This window comes from Scedosporium apiospermum, assembly GCF_000732125.1.
Source record: "Scedosporium apiospermum strain IHEM 14462 chromosome Unknown SEQ_SAPIO_0088, whole genome shotgun sequence".
Lineage (NCBI taxonomy): Eukaryota > Fungi > Ascomycota > Sordariomycetes > Microascales > Microascaceae > Scedosporium > Scedosporium apiospermum.
In genome coordinates this window covers 2,104,913-2,120,473 of record NW_015971789.1, presented here as the reverse complement: position 1 = coordinate 2,120,473, position 15,561 = coordinate 2,104,913, and the positions used below count along the sequence as shown (strand labels likewise).

General features: G+C 51.4%; 2 protein-coding genes across 2 annotated transcripts; both read left to right on the top strand.

The window, feature by feature from the left end:
- Positions 1-8,057: 8,057 nt before the first annotated feature.
- On the top strand, positions 8,058-9,944 carry SAPIO_CDS3562 (M-phase inducer phosphatase; the record flags this gene model as incomplete). Its single annotated transcript, XM_016786333.1, has 4 exons — positions 8,058-8,284; positions 8,357-8,466; positions 8,535-8,772; positions 8,834-9,944. 4 exons carry the CDS (start codon positions 8,058-8,060, stop codon positions 9,942-9,944), a joined length of 1,686 nt encoding a protein of 561 aa, XP_016644339.1.
- A 3,451-nt stretch (positions 9,945-13,395) lies between these two features.
- SAPIO_CDS3561 (putative COPII vesicles protein Yip3) lies at positions 13,396-15,311 on the top strand (the record flags this gene model as incomplete). Its single annotated transcript, XM_016786332.1, has 2 exons — positions 13,396-13,867; positions 13,927-15,311. 2 exons carry the CDS (start codon positions 13,396-13,398, stop codon positions 15,309-15,311), a joined length of 1,857 nt encoding a protein of 618 aa, XP_016644338.1.
- Between the last annotated feature and the right edge of the window lie 250 nt (positions 15,312-15,561).

Below are 15,561 nucleotides of genomic sequence, written 5' to 3'. Positions count from 1 at the left end.
TTGGGAATGACTTGCACCTTTTCGTCTCGCATCTGGACGGATTCACCGACCATCTTCTTTTCTTCCTATCCTCTTAACTATCGTATCCTCTCTCTGCAGTATACCTCCCTTCTGCTATCGAGAGCATCAACAATTATGGCGCAAATCTAGGTTGCGACGGTATCATCCGGTTCACATTTCTCATTTTCCCGGACATCGGTCTGGTCCTCCTCCGCAGGGATTTCTCCCGCTGGAACGAAGGTTTTCACGGCGAATTGGCGCGGTCGGTGTTTTCATGAATATTTCGATTTACTCATTTTTCTCTGGACCTGGTAGGCATATGGTGTGGTGAGGGGGGATTTGATGAGAGCTTAAGCAGAATCGCGGCCAAGGCCATGCAACTTCCCTCGTTACTCTCTTCTGATGTATTATATTTGTTATTCACGATACCTACACTAGAGTAATTGCATTTCTGATGATTTCCAAAGATACAAGATATTTTCTTCGTGAATTCATCCGCGGTTGCCGTATAGACAGTGCCTCTTGCAAGGACTCGTTTCCCCTAAAAACTAGCGATTCTAATCCGTGAAGAAAATCGGAAGCCTGACTGAGTATATATTATCAACATATTTGTGTCGATACCCGATCGATAGCGCTTCATCCCTACAAAGTATCATCTCTATCCCTACAAAAACAATGCCACGAGCTCCTCGACCTTCGGCTTCATTCTAGCTACCTCGCCATCTCAGACATACCGATGCAAAGCTATCCCGCGGCGTTGCTTCCAACACCGAGACGCTGTCTACGACTAGTTTCACCCTCATCCACCAATTGCTGGCTTCAAGCTACAATGGTGGCAACCCCTTGAACGGGGTGGCACCGTTTTGTTCTCCCACAGGCGAGTACAAGTGCCAGTCCAAGGCGGCTCGGGCTTGGGACCTCGACGCGGCTCAATCCAAGATGGTCCTGTGTATGGAGCCAACGAGAGGTCCAACAGGATTTAGTACCTGCTCGGGGAGAAAGCGGGACGGCTGGGGAGCATAAATATACAGCATTTCATTTATTCGGGGTTTGAACGAGTACAGTAGGCTCAGCAACACTTCCCGTGCGGCAATTTCTTACCATCTCCAGAGGTTCTTTGGGTATCTGCCGTTAGAGTTACCAGTACCATGTCCCTTAAGATTACGCCCACCGAAAAATTCGGAAGTCGCCCAAGACATCCGGACGTCCTCCGCATGTTGTCTTGGTGCAGTCCGGAGTCCGGACGATCCCCGACTTTGACGCGGATTCACGTGATTCCGTGACAAGACACGCTTCCGTGGATGCAGCTAGCAAAAATTTCCACGAACTTGTTTACATTGGTCTTGGCAATGTTTACTTTGAGTCGCGAAATGCAGCTTTTTTCTCCGGGCACGTCGGACGGACGCGGGTGGAGAAAAAAAAAAAAGAAAAAAGAAGGCCTTTTTTTTGGCAGACATTTAATACAATGATCACGTCTCAACAAGAATTTTAGCATAAGGCTAGGGGGGCCCCAGAGCACGGGCGTTTGATGAGCCTGAATCAAAACGAACCGTTCAAAGCTCTTCGTAACTCCGTCGCATTCGGAAAATGTCATGGAGATTATTTGAGGCAGTGAAATGGCTTCATGTGTGGGGGAAGGGAGGAATGAGATGGGAGGGAGCTTTGATACCCGGTTCAATGCGACTTGAGCTTGACCTTGGGAATCAAGACGAAACGGAGACGGAGGATTTCGTTAGCCCCTCACTTTCCGGAGATGGAGGAGCCCCCCTTTCCCCTCTTCCCTCGTGGCCTCATGGGGACTATGTCACACTATTCTTAGATGCGGAGACTTTCCCTTCTTCTGTTTAATGCTGTTCACAATATGTATTTCTAAATTGATGCATCCGGATCTGAGTATCAGGTCAGGCGGCAGCTCGAAGAGAGCGGTGTGAGTTTCCCCAGGACCGTGTTTGAGGAGGTAAACAGAACCGGAGAACGTCGCGTTGATTTTGTACATATTTTGTCTTTATTTTTGTTTTCTTCTTTTTCTTTGCATCAGACTTGGACTTCCCTGTACGATACGAGGCACGCCTTCGGCTGGCCCTATCAATCGCAGCTCTTCCAAGTCGAAGGCTGTGTCTGAGGAGGGAAGAAGAGGGGTAATGAGCAACCATGACGACTTATTGGGAGCTATCTTCCCACACCAACCTTGTTCAGTGATAGTTTCGGACTTCCCCGTTTTATGCCCTCCGTGAAGGAACTGGGAATCGAGATGGGGAATGACGTCTGTTTTGGGGTTGATGGCACTCGTTAAACCTGTCAGTCCAGACCGGAGAGATCTTTTTCCTTGATTAACTTGACCATAACGAAGAGGCGTGATCAATGGTGGAGTCGTACCAAGACGCCAGTCGGGAACGGCTATTAGCTTTTTCATTTCACCATCACCGCCATCTGTGATCCGTGCTGCCTTATTTCCACATTTTGGAGATAACTGACTTGTAGGGCTTGGCTCATAATTTGGCGATCGGGGCGGTCTAGGCGCGTCGAGAGGCGTCAGAAAGTGCATCGGAAAAGAAGCCTTCCAGAAAAAGCCGCATTAATCTGTGATCCTCCATCTGTTTAGTGTATCTTCAGTGGAAATCAGGAAGCGCCCGTTTCGAACACGCCATCTTTGGTCCTTCAGGTGAATGACGAAGCACGAACCCAATTCATCCCGAAAAGCGGTTTGAAATCGACAATCGGATGCTCGTAACGCCGGCCATTGAGCCTTGGGCTTTATGATATGATTGATATCTGACAAGGCAGGCTGTGCTGGGCAACCATGATGAAAGGGACAGGAGCCGAGACCAATCACGCTCGGTAGAGGCCTCGGGTTACGCTGGAGCTGGACGGGTCTCTCAATTCGCAGATCGCTGGTTTGCTGGCGAAATTGGGTGAGATGGCCATACAGAGTACGACCTGACCCTCATCCTCAGTGTTGGCCTTCCTTTAGTGGATCAGGCAGAGCGGGGGTTCCATGCCATTAAGGTCCGTGGACCGGCACGACAAAAAAAAGAGTGAACAAGAAAAAGAAGAGAGAGGGATGTGTAGTTGCATTGAGCAAGATAATCCATGTTACATTTCTCCTAGCGCGTATCGTGTGCACTCTTGTGACCACAGGAATCGTGTGGCTTTGCGTGTCTTCGTGGTATTATTGGTCTGGACCGGGCTGGACTTCAGTTGAGTTAAACCAAGACATTAATGTCAGCAGAGGTTATCAGGAATTGAATTGGAACCGGAAACTGGGACAACTGGAACTTGCAATTGACGACTTCGTTTGAGAACGATATGAAGGGCAAACGTGATGCACTCGCTCTCCCTGGGCCAGGTCGAACCGGAATTTGATTTTTTATTATGGATTTTATTTTATTTTATTTTTTTCCTATCTTATGTGCATCGCTTCCTTTTGCTGGATGCATACCTGAGACCATCTCATGACTGGCGACTGCTACCGGGCAAGAATATGTCTCGGGATGAAAAGGATATGACGGCGGCACGAGCCAAGGGTTGGGGCCAAATGATGGACGGTGCGATGAGAACCTCAGAGAATAGTTCGGGAACTGCATCCTACGTTATATCCCCCAATGTTATGAACCGCAAGCCCACATGTGTGACTCCGAGCCTACGGAAGCCTCGAGCCCCCCGTCACCCATGCTCGAGGATCTCCAGCGAACGAGAGGACCGACCGGTCACAAACGACAATAAACGTCTAAACTAATAGTGCGAAACGACGAGGGATGATCGCCAGCTCTGATATCGTCACCGAGGTGCTTCTTTCGACCAAAGATAACACCACCGCAAGTCATCAAAACACGGAGTATGTAACGAAGACGAGAAGCCAAACCAGGGTTAATCTGCATAGGCGCTCGCTCACGTAGCTCCAACCAGTAAGAACTTGATGATCCACGATGGAGCTTCCCAGAACGGGCTAGAGCTCCCCCGATCCATGCTCAAGGCTCACCTCAGATGCCACGGGAGACCAAACGAAGGGAATTAGTGTCGCTAAAAGACCCCAACTGGATTCAGGCTGTTTCTGGCAGTGATCAGCTCAACATTGATTCGTTAGGAATGCAGACCGGGGGGTCTCTTTTTCAGCGCTCCTCAACTGATGGTCCTTTTCCTAATTCAAACTATCCCGTCCCACTCCTGGTCAGCCTCTGTCTCTCTTTCTGGCTGCCCGCTCCCCGTGTCTTCCGCCCCTTGCCACTTGCAATGCTGCTTTAGGGAAGAGGAGCGTCGAGGGCGGAACTGCCAGCCGGAGATGCTTTCGCTAAAAGGAAGCCGAGCTGCAAACCACATCGCCCTGCGTCGCCGGTGATAGGTACTCCGTACTGTCCAGCTCGTGGGCGCCAAAAATTCTCCAAGCGGAGCAATTTGCCCTGCCAACGATGCAAGGGAGCTTCGGGCTGGCTGCAGTCACTGCAGCGTACACCACATTATGGGTACCAATGGCATCCAATACTGTCAGCCGTCAATCAAATTCGTCCTTCCTAGTGTAGCGTACTACTGTACTTGTACAATATTGCTGCATCACTGGGCGGAGCGGTGGAGCAGAGGCACCCCGGAGTCCATCCATACATTTGCACCTTCTCACGTTAGCAATGTCAGCATGCAGCGTACCTTCTCCACTCCATGCCGGGAAGGTGCAGCAGCTCCATGCTGGTACTTTCTAGTGGCCAGCCAAAGTGGCCTGGCGATGGGTGGAGGCTGCCTGTAAAATTCACCGAAAGAACCCATTCAGGACAGCAGCTGCATTTTTCTTCCAAGCTCTCTGCAGAATACGGTGCATTACAACACTAGTGGGTAGTGCAAGGGAGTGGCTTAACTATGTAGCCAGCAGTATTACTGGTTCCCGACACTGCTCGTCACACTACCTTGATGTGCATAGGGATTGAGCTTGTCCTGACACTGCCCCGTCCCCAGCGGATGCAAGAATTACACACATTGATCGGATGTGCTTTCGACCGCAAGCAGCATGTTTCGTACAGGCTCATGCCGTGACAGGAGGGTCTGTCCGGAGGCTAAACAATTCGCAAGGATTATTGAGTTTCTTCTTGTTCTTCTTGCCTCTTCAGGCGTTTACTTCGTAAGGCTGGGGATCACAATTTCCAGTTTAGGGCACGAAGTACTGGATAAGCGTCGAACACTATCATTGATACATGTGCTTCAATGTATGTAAGTCGTGGCTGTCCATGTGGTGGAGGCACCAAATCAATTGATCAGTGATGTTTGTGCTGATACGTCATTTGTGTGCCGCAGCAACCACATTTGGATTGAAGGCACATATTAATACGGCAATCAATGATTGCTGCCACCGTAGTACCTCTCGCCTGGGTTCATGTTGCATGCGGGCCAGGGTCCTCTGCTATAATCCATGACGGAAATCGAAGCGACCAACTGGCCGAATTGCGGACTAATTTTATAGATCCCTGGCAGAAAGAAGCAATGAGAATTTGCTGCGTGGCTGCTCTATCAGAAAAAGAAAGAAGAAAAAAAGAATCCTGGATGAACTCGAAGCCAGCTTCATACCGCCTCGGCGTCTCCTCCATCCTAGGATGTCTCAGTGGCTTACACAAGTATGAATGTACAAAGTCAAACATGCCCACAGCCCCCCGCAACAAGCAACAGCCAGCCTTGCTACCCCTGCTAGCGGCTCTCGGAGGGGAGCATCGATACGTTTTAGCGTCGACAAAAGGAATGTTGACCCTGTGTCTTCTCGACCATGGTTGGCATTCGGGGTGTTTTTGATGAGCTAACACTGCATGGTAAAACATTGAATGGGGGCACTTTCTGTCCGTCGCTCTGGAGTGGATGGACGAGGTACGAAGTGAGTGTCTAGAATGGGCGATACGCCGACAAACGCCCACTTCGTCGTAATTTGAGAAAAACCCTCTTGGTGTGGTCCAGCCTCGACTTCGTACCTCATCGTCAACGGGTTACTAGTCTCTGTAATCTCGGTGCTCAGTCGCCCGGCGGTCAAGGCTCCAACAGTGTCAAGGCGCTTATTACCTCGTAGCCAGGCCAGGAGAGGAGGGGCGGGATTACTCGGCAAGACTGGATCACCTGTGAGTTTGAAACAAGGCATGGATGATATGGGTATGGGCCGTTACAGCGAAAAGAAGTCGTCAAAGCAACGGGGTTCGATCCCGTAGTGAAAATGCGACCAAAAAAATGGGTGAGCTACGAACTACGAAGTACCTCAGACGTGCCTTGCCCTCAACCAGCAATCGGTGCTGGACAATAGCCCAGCAACGGCTTAATGTTCAGCAGCACTAAACGTACCCACCCACTTCCAAGGACAGCGAATGTACTTTTGCCAGTAGTGTAGTATATGCCTGCTCAAACACTTCGCCTAGGAGCATCAATCGATATTGGTAGTAAAGAATCCCGACCGACATCACATACATTGCGAGATAGAGCTGCGAGAGAAGGTCTAAGCATGCAACTTTTAATTCTTTTTACATGAGTCTTGCCCGCGTCTTATGTAGAAGCTCGATAGCCCGTCCCGCATCGGTAGGGGGCAGAACGAGGACATCGACTACAGAGTACGAAGTACAACAAGTCACAAAGGTAGCATTCACGCACACTTGACGAGTACGAAATACTTCCTACACAGCACCACTGGCAACGCGAGCGTGCGACCGACTCCACCCTTCGCTTATGACTGGTGCGTACCTTTTTTAAGCGTGCTTGGACCATGCAGGCGATGTACCGCTCCGTGATTCGGCACCTGGCGGCCATCTGCAACTCTACCAAGTACACAACCTCGTGTTCGAGGTACACCAATGACTGACTACTTTGTACCTGTGAGGATCCTCCGCGCCGCGTCTCCAGTCCAGACCCCCCCCCCGATCGCTCTCGCATCCCCACCTCTACCAAAAAATCTCCCGTAGCAACCCATTGGCAACCAGCAACCAAAAGATCTAGTGCTCACGCACGATCCGCCATCGAGAAGCAGTGGCTCAGCGTCCGTTTGGTTCGTTGGATCTTCGGAAACTGGACCTGTCCCCAAGTCTCTGTATTCTGAATAGATAGTTCCTGGATCCAGCTCCAAATTCCCAAAAAGTTTTCTGAACTTCTATCCTGTTTTAAATAACCCCCTCCACCCACGACCTCATTCACGTTTCCCCCTTCTATCAGTCATCCGTTCTCCGGTTCCCTCAATTCGTCCTTCCACTCCGATCCTTCTTCGTGTCAACCTCACCCCCCTTCACCAGCTTCACTCTCTACGTATATCTGAGAGCGAAGGAGGGTAGAAACGCGGAAAGTACACGGTTGATACTCAAGCCGATCGACTCGGTCGAAGCCGTCTCCAACAACCCCGAGAGACCATTCCTCCCACCGCCATCGGCCCCGACACGAGGCCAACTACGAGCCACGAAATCTCACGACTACCGCCACGACCACGACCACGCCCCGTCCCATTCCATTGTAACGATCTTCTACTGTCTGCCAAAATCAGACTAGCCGTTCTTCGAACTTCGTCTTTTCGACTTGGGCATCCTTTTGATCTCGACTATCCAAACTGCCGAACCCACCCAGGTCTCACATTACAACCCCTTTCGGAGCAGACAGGAATAGGTATGTCTTAAGTCAATGCCTAGACCTGCTCCGATAGTGGAGCAATTGGACGACGGTTTCTATCTCCCCTGAACCGGGACCAGAGTCAATTGCTTCTTTTCAACTATCACGCCGTCGACTGGGAGTCTTCTTTCTTTTTCGTGGCCTGGGGCGTACTAACATGGCAAGAATCCATAGACTCCGAGTCCTTTTAACTGCCCATTCGCCTCCCAGAAAATACGAGTAGTCGAGATCGAGCATCTTTTGTTCTCCGCTTCTCTTACCACCTACTCTTTCATCAGTGAAGGAAGGAGGAACAGAAGCTTTCTTTGCCTTTGGCAGCAGGAGTTGGCATTTGTGCTTCTGCTTTTACGACTCCCACAAACTCGGCCTTGGCGACCCTGCTTCACGGCAGCATTGCGTTAAGGATTTCATGAGATATTTCTCTCGATATCTTTCCTAAGTTCTCGGTAGTAACGATGGAGGAATCATCTCCCCTGGCGGCTATTCACCGCCCAAGATTTGCCCAGCCTTGGGCAAAGAAGGATCTATTCATCAACCTTGGGTCTGGAGCGAGTGGCTTTCATTTTCGAGAGAAGATTCACAGGCCAGAGTATATTGGCATTAACAATGTTCGAGGCTCCTCTCCAGCTGCTAGTCTTGCGGCTGACCTGTCCCAGAATTTCCGCCTGGATAGCGATGCAAGGTAAGGCTCTGGATCCCTAGACCGCATTTCTAGTCAGGGGCTAGTTGCAGCTAACAATACGCTTTTGTCCAGCCCACGTTTCGCAACTCCTAGGAGAAACTTGTTCTCCGCTGCTGCCCTGATTGCAGCTGAGGCTCGTGGTAAGCCGAATGACCCCGGTGGCTCGAAAGGTGGAGTTGCGGGTAGGCTAATAAGTCATTACTTGTAGAGTACATCACGACCCCAGAACTTGCCTCCTCGTCACCCGTAGCAATGGATGGCATGCTTCAGGACTCTCCTATTCCTAAGTCCGCAGCCCATTGCTCCGACGAGATGATGTCCCCTACCCCGTTTCCAGATGTTGCCGAAGTCAGCGATGTCCAAAATGATGATGATGATGATAATGCCAGCCACGGTATTAATGAAGATTACGATGAAATGATGATGGACTCGCCCGTTCCGGTCTCTCGCAAGTCCTCTCTCGAGGGCCTCAAATTTCCCAATTTAGAGTGCGTATCTTTTCATTGATTCTGCATCTTCGCCGAAGAGTGCTAATTGTGTTTCTCCTAGGCGACGCGCTCCACGCCGACCTTCGATCACGCGTCTCAAGGGGTACACGACTTCGACGGTCCAGTGCCGCGCTGCTAAGGCCGAACTCCCCTATTTTCGATTTGGAGATGCATCACGACTGAGTCATGTAAGCTCAGCGTCATCTCTGACCGAGTCTTATGAGTTCCAGGCCCCGTATGAGAAGCGACCACAGACGGCCAACAGCTCTGCTCCAGGCGTCCCACCTCATCTTCGCTGCCGACCGGCCATGCAGTCTTTCGGTAGTGCCAGCCGAAGTGGCTCTCCCATTAACGGACATGCCCGCCGGACCTCAAACCCTTTCCTCCGGTCGCGCAAGACCATCCGTAGGTCGTTTAGCATGTTTGAGCATCCGGAGGATATCATGAAGCCCAATACCGAAACCACAACTTCCCCGCTTCCTAAGCCGCTCGAGGCAGTCATGGACATCGAGGAACCTCAAGAGCCTCTTCTCCCGCACTTCTCTTCCGATGATCCTGGTGACAGTATACCACGAATCACCAAGGATACTCTGGTCGACGTTCTTGATGGCAAGTACAGTGGCCAATATGACCAAAAGCTCATCATCGACTGCCGATTTGAGTACGAGTACGAGGGTGGCCATATTGACGGAGCTGTAAACTACAATGATAAGGAGCTTCTCGCTGCCCACCTGTTTAACACTCCCATGGACGGTCGAACCCTGATCATCCTCCACTGCGAGTACTCCGCCCATCGAGCTCCTCTTATGGCGAGACACATCCGCTCTCAGGACCGTACCATTAACGCGGAGCATTATCCCAAGCTCACGTACCCCGATGTCTACATTCTCAGCGGCGGCTACAGCGAGTTTTTCCTTACGCACCGATGCCGATGCTATCCCCAGAACTACGTAGAGATGTCTGACGAAAAGCATCAGAGGACTTGCGAGAGGGAACTGGGTCGACTGAAGAAGACCCGCAGGCAGCCAACCCTCGGTCGTGCCAAGACCTTTGCCTTTGAAACGAGTACCGCTAAGAACTGCTCGCCATTTCCCAAACACCGGAGCGTGGATGATTTTTCACTCGGCTCGCCTAGTGACGGCGGTGCTAGAGGCCGAGTTGTCACGTTGTAAAAACGAGTTGACCTACTTTTTCGACACCGACGATGCCCATCTCCCGGTGGCGTATAACACATTCTTTCCCCATCACCATAATTGACGTTCCACATGGCCCCCTTCTTCCTTCATCCTCAACTACACTTTCTCTTTCGAACTTTGGCCCTCTCTCTACATTCGACATTCGACATCCGGATCAACGGCAGCCATGACATACGCTCACGACCGCGATGACACACGGTTTTACCGATACGCCCGCCCTTTATTCACAGCCCTAATAGAGCTCGATGAGGAACCTGTTTCTCTTTTCTTCTTTTCGTTGTCATCATCTGATCATAGACGCATTTGCATGACGGATTTTTGTTCTTTTCGCATCGTCCAAAGCGTGCTTCGAACGGAGACTACTGGATCAGGAATCCGAACAGTATCCCGCGTTCGTATTGTTTCGCATTCACACACGTGGCCTCGTCCAGGCCCTTGGTTTCTCTCTTTACTTTTTACCCTTTTTTGTCACTCGGCGATTGTCGGTTCTGGGAGTCGTCATTGATGCAAGCTCCTTTTGGAGCATACTAAAACGACCTACCCCCGGTTGATGCCGGCCTGTTTATACCTGCCGACCCTTGAGCACACCTTTTTTACATCAAACCGTGTCGATACCCACGCCTAGCGGTCCCTCGTCGTATTGACGATGGGGCCGAAGCGCGAAGTTGTTTTTACTCTTGTCTACCGAAGTCTTGACGGACCATGTTTGTCTAATAAGCGGTGGATAATGGCAGATGTGCCGAATAGGCTTCCTGTCTAAACTGTTTCTTTTTGGAGGAGGGAAAGATGGAAGATGTATGGCCCGGCCACCCTCATCATGAGATGAATAAGTGGTTGTATTTTGGTCCTTCACCCTGCCTAAGAATGACACGGTTCTTTTTTTTTTTTTTTTTTTTTTTTTTGCTCGGTGTTTTTGGCAGGCATCGGTTTTCTTTTTCTTCAAGCCGTCTTCTTTCTTGATTCCCCCTCACAGTTGGTCCATTGCTGTGTACATTAGAACTATTTTTCTATCTTTATATGGGATGCTTGATTCCCCATAGTCACCTCGTGTGGCACTCATCTTTGTTTTGTCCATCACAATACAAAAAGTTTCATAACAACCGTTACTTGCTGTAGTCACAACCCTGAGCTACGTAGTTGATCTCTGGTCTATTTCAAATAAAGACTGATCAACACAGATAGACTTCAATCTTGCATCCCTTGCTTGCATTATGATGTTGTGCAGTCACAAGGTGTAATGTCCTAGTATCAATGGAGGTAGAAAGTAGAACTGGGGAGTTCATGGGGCCTATCCTCTGCTGGGCTTGGTCACATCACTGTCAACAGGATGATCTCTTGGCAGTATAGGCCAAGTCATCAACGATCAATGATTGCCCCCTTGTCATCTACTAGTATTGATATTTAATATCGGTGTTTTTCCCCAGATGGAGCATAGTCCTCAGGTATTACTGTATCTTCATCTAGGCAATGATTTCAGTGCCCAACGAAAAAGTGGCTGATTCGAGAGTCAAACAATAATTTTGCTGACCGCCTTTCAGTGGGCAGCTCCTCCATGGCCGATCGTCCCATCTAGACAGGGCTCCTAAAAAGTACAAGGAGAGCCAAGGCAGAGGATGGCCCGCGTCTTCAGGACAAGCAAGCAAGCAATCAAGCCGGCGCCAAAAGGCGTTGGGCTAGTCGAGACATGGACGCTATTGTCTCAATAGTCCAGATGCTGCTGAGGGAGATCGAGGAGTAAATAACGATATATTTGAAGTTCTCCTTCGTATGTGCATATCAAATCATATCGGTGCGGATGTTCCCTCTACATTAACGGCAACGGCATCCTGCAGACTGAGATAGTGGAGACGAATTTTGAGCACATCCCTACGGGATCGAGGTCTGTAACTGGGCATCAGAAGCCTTTCCATGTCGGGCATCTGTACCCTCAGTATTCTACAATAGTTATTGTTAGAGCGAGAGAGCATGGGTAGCCACCTGTCGCCTTCTGAATCGCCAGAACCGGCTAGGACCCTCTCCCATCGAACATTTTCAATGGGTCGAAGATTCAAATGCCTGCAGCTGCAGACGCTACGGGGCTACCAACTGCGAGGTTACTCAGCTAACTGGAGGGGTTGGGCTGCAGCTTGCCGTTTGTATAAAGTTGAAGAAATTTTTTCCATGGTTTGATCTGAATTGATCTTTTCTTCACTCTTTGTTTCCGGGTCTCTCTCTCTCTCTTTTTGTCGAGCATCGAGCGAACGACGTGGAAAAGGTGAGAGCGAAGCCAACAGCTCTTGTGGTGGTGCTCGGGTTGGAACTTGGGGGCCAAACTCAAGATACCCGTCAGTCGGGCTCTTTTTTTGCCAGACCGGACCTCCACCTCCATTTGGTCCATCCACGGCTCGGGTGTGGGCTGGGGACTAGTGTGGTAGGTTGTGAGGTAGGGCACGGCAGTGAGATTTTGATGGACAAACCAGTCAACGCGAGCTTGAACCAGCCCAGTCCAGATTCGATACCCTATTTCAATCCCTCCCCCCGTTTCCTCCTCATTTCATCCATTGATCCATCCTTTCGCCCCATCATCATTTTATCTTGTCTCAGCAGAGAGGCCACGTACTTCGTTCGCGTCCGGCTGCAATCCGCGTACGCTCGTGGGTTCTTCGAGGGACTGCGACAGCGGGCTAAGCCTAGCGAGTAGCAGCTGAGCCAGTAAGACCTGGTGAAAAGGTGCTGCCTAGGTGGTGCTGGCGTGGAAGCTAGCAGAGCCACCAGGCACTTGGCTTGGAGGTGCAGTCAAATCAAGATTTGATTGACCCATTTGATCCCGATATTTGGGGATTTTGTCGCCAAAATTGCAGAGACGGTCCCGTATAGCGTTGCCTGCAATACGGGGCAGCATCAGCTCTTCAATCGAATGGTAAGGAACAACGCGTCACTGAAAATTAGCTCCAGTACAGCCTGAGCCTGCCCTGAGGTGATGGAACACTCGTATCCTCCCACGCCCCGATGGCGCTACCCCTGACTTTTGCCTCCCGCCCAATTCCCGATTTTTGATTGACCCTGGGCCTGGACTGCCTTTGCATGTGGCTACTAAAATTATTTTCTTGTTTTATCCTCTGCCGCTGCTACCTCAAGCAAGCTATTTCGCAAAACCTGTCCTCATCCATCCACCTCGACTAATCTTTCCCTCCTTCACGCCTTCCCGTCTTTAAAGCAATACCACCCTTTCAAACCCCATCTCGAATCTGCCTCTCGTTCCCATCGTCGAGCTTTCTCTTACGCGCCTGCTAACACTTCGTTTCTACAAAAGCCTAGTGCTCCATTCCTCGAATAGAACAACTCTAGCATTTGCCTATCGGCTCCCCCTTGCGACGGTTCCTTCCCCCTTCTCAGATCATCACTATCCAAGAGTCTATCTCGACAAACCACAATCATTTCCGACACAATGGCCCGCATTCAGATTCCCGTCGACGTTCTCACGTCTCGTCTCAACATTGGAGACCGCATCAACAGCATGCGCTCCGGCGGCCTTGCCAACCGCTTCTCCAACCTCCGTCCCATCTCCGAGTTCTTCGACTTCAAGCGCGTCTCGAAGCCCCAGAACTTTTCCGAAATCCAGTCCCGCGTCAACTACAATCTCGGCTACTTCTCCAGCAACTATGCCGTCGTCTTCGTCATGCTCAGCCTGTACGCCCTCTTGACCAACTGGCTTCTCCTATTCGACATCATCCTCGTCGTCGCCGGCATGTACCTCATCGGCCGCCTCGAGGGCCGTGATCTCGAGGTCGGCAACTTCAAGGCGACGACCTCGCAACTCTACACTACTCTTCTCGTCATTGCTATTCCTCTCGGTCTTATTGCTTCGCCCTTCAGCACCATCATGTGGCTGATTGGCGCCTCTGGCGTGACTATTCTCGGTCACGCCTCACTGATGGACAAACCCATTGACGAGGCTTTTTCTGGGGAGGCGGTCTAGGTGGTCGGCCGCGAGCTCCCGATTTTGCGCCCCAATGGGGAAGACCATCGAGGCGCGGGCGGCGGAGGGGGGAACATGGGGGCCAAGACTTCTGGGACCCGATTCGGCGGGTCGTTGAGGAGGTTGACACGGACGAAGATGGCGAGGCTGCGGAGGGCCGTGGAGCAGGTAATGGTTTAAACAAGGGGCGGAGTAGACGATTTGGCGGCGAGGAGTCGTCCCGATATCCGGGTATAGACATGGGTGAACAAGGAAACAACAATCACGTAACGGCGAGAAGAGGTTTTGCTTACCATTCCGAAGAGGAGGAAGAAGGGGGTGATGGCAGGAAACACGATGATGAAAGTTCAAGTGACGACGACCTAGCGAGCGTGGATCTGGACGCGCTCTCTCCGGCGGAAAGGGACGAAGTTCTTTTGCGGTCCGCTTTCCGCCAGATCGAGAGAGCAAAGGAAAAGGGCAGGTCGGACGTCCATCTCACCAAGGAAGAATTGGCGGCGTTGGAACGTAGGAGGAAACGCATGGAGGAGGAAGCGGCTGCCCGGAAGGCGGCACGAAAGAGGTCAAGATCTCAGCGCGTCGCAGTACCCTTATCTCAGTTCGAGCCGACCTCTCGTAAGAAGAGAGTGCCTTCGGCGGCTGATTTGGCGGCTCTCGATCCTCATAGCAGCGGTGGTGGCTACCCGCCCATGGGGTACTTCCCACCTCCGTCGGCAACAAGAACACGATCGTCTACGACAAGCTCCGGCCGCCCTCCCAGTCGCGGTGGGGATCGCCGTGGGTCTCCGCCATTTACATACTCCTACGTGGAGCAGCAGCAGCAGATATTGATGCAGCGATACGCGTCGGACCCTAACGCTTCCCGGTCCAGGGGGGCCCGGGCGAGACACGAAGAAGACGCCGAGGCCTCGTCAAACTCATCCAACACGAGCCCGCGGCCTCCCGTCCCCGTCGACCCTTTCCAGTATCAGGTTGCGGGTCCGCGCGCGCCTCGCGCTCCTGGCGCTGCGGCCCCTTCCGGTGCTAGGAGACCGGTATCGGGCCCGGCGGAAGTTGCGTACGGTGGTCCTCGTCGGGACACGGTGACAGGGCCTCCTGCTGCAGCTAGGAGGCAGGCCAAACCGAACGAGGAGACGAGCGAGGAGTCTAGCGAGGGTTCAAGCGATGACGATGATGACGACGAGGACGGTGATGAAGACAACGGTGTTCCCGCTAAGGCCCCGAGTCCTCCTCAGACGAGAAGAGCAACTCGCGCCACGGCCATCGTTGTCGAGGAGGAGGAGAGGCCTAAGAAGCCCCCCACTCCTCAGAAGAAACCTGCTGGCGATAAGAGCGGCGGTGGTGGAGGAGGAGGAGGAGGACAGAGGAGGCGGAAACGGAGATGAACTTTTTCGGTTGGCAAAGCAAAAACCTGTTTGAACTGGTTGTGTGGTTGGCGTCTTTTTTTGGGATCCCAGGTCTTGTTGGCCCATCTCCTTTTTTTTTTTTTCTCGGGCTTTGGCTGGGATTTGGTGTGTATTGCTCATAGAACATTATCTTACTGTTTATTAATTCTCTACCGGATTCACTTTCTTTGCATCTACCCAAGTTGGGGTCGGCTGGTGACGCTCATTCTTCGTACTCCATACCGCGAAT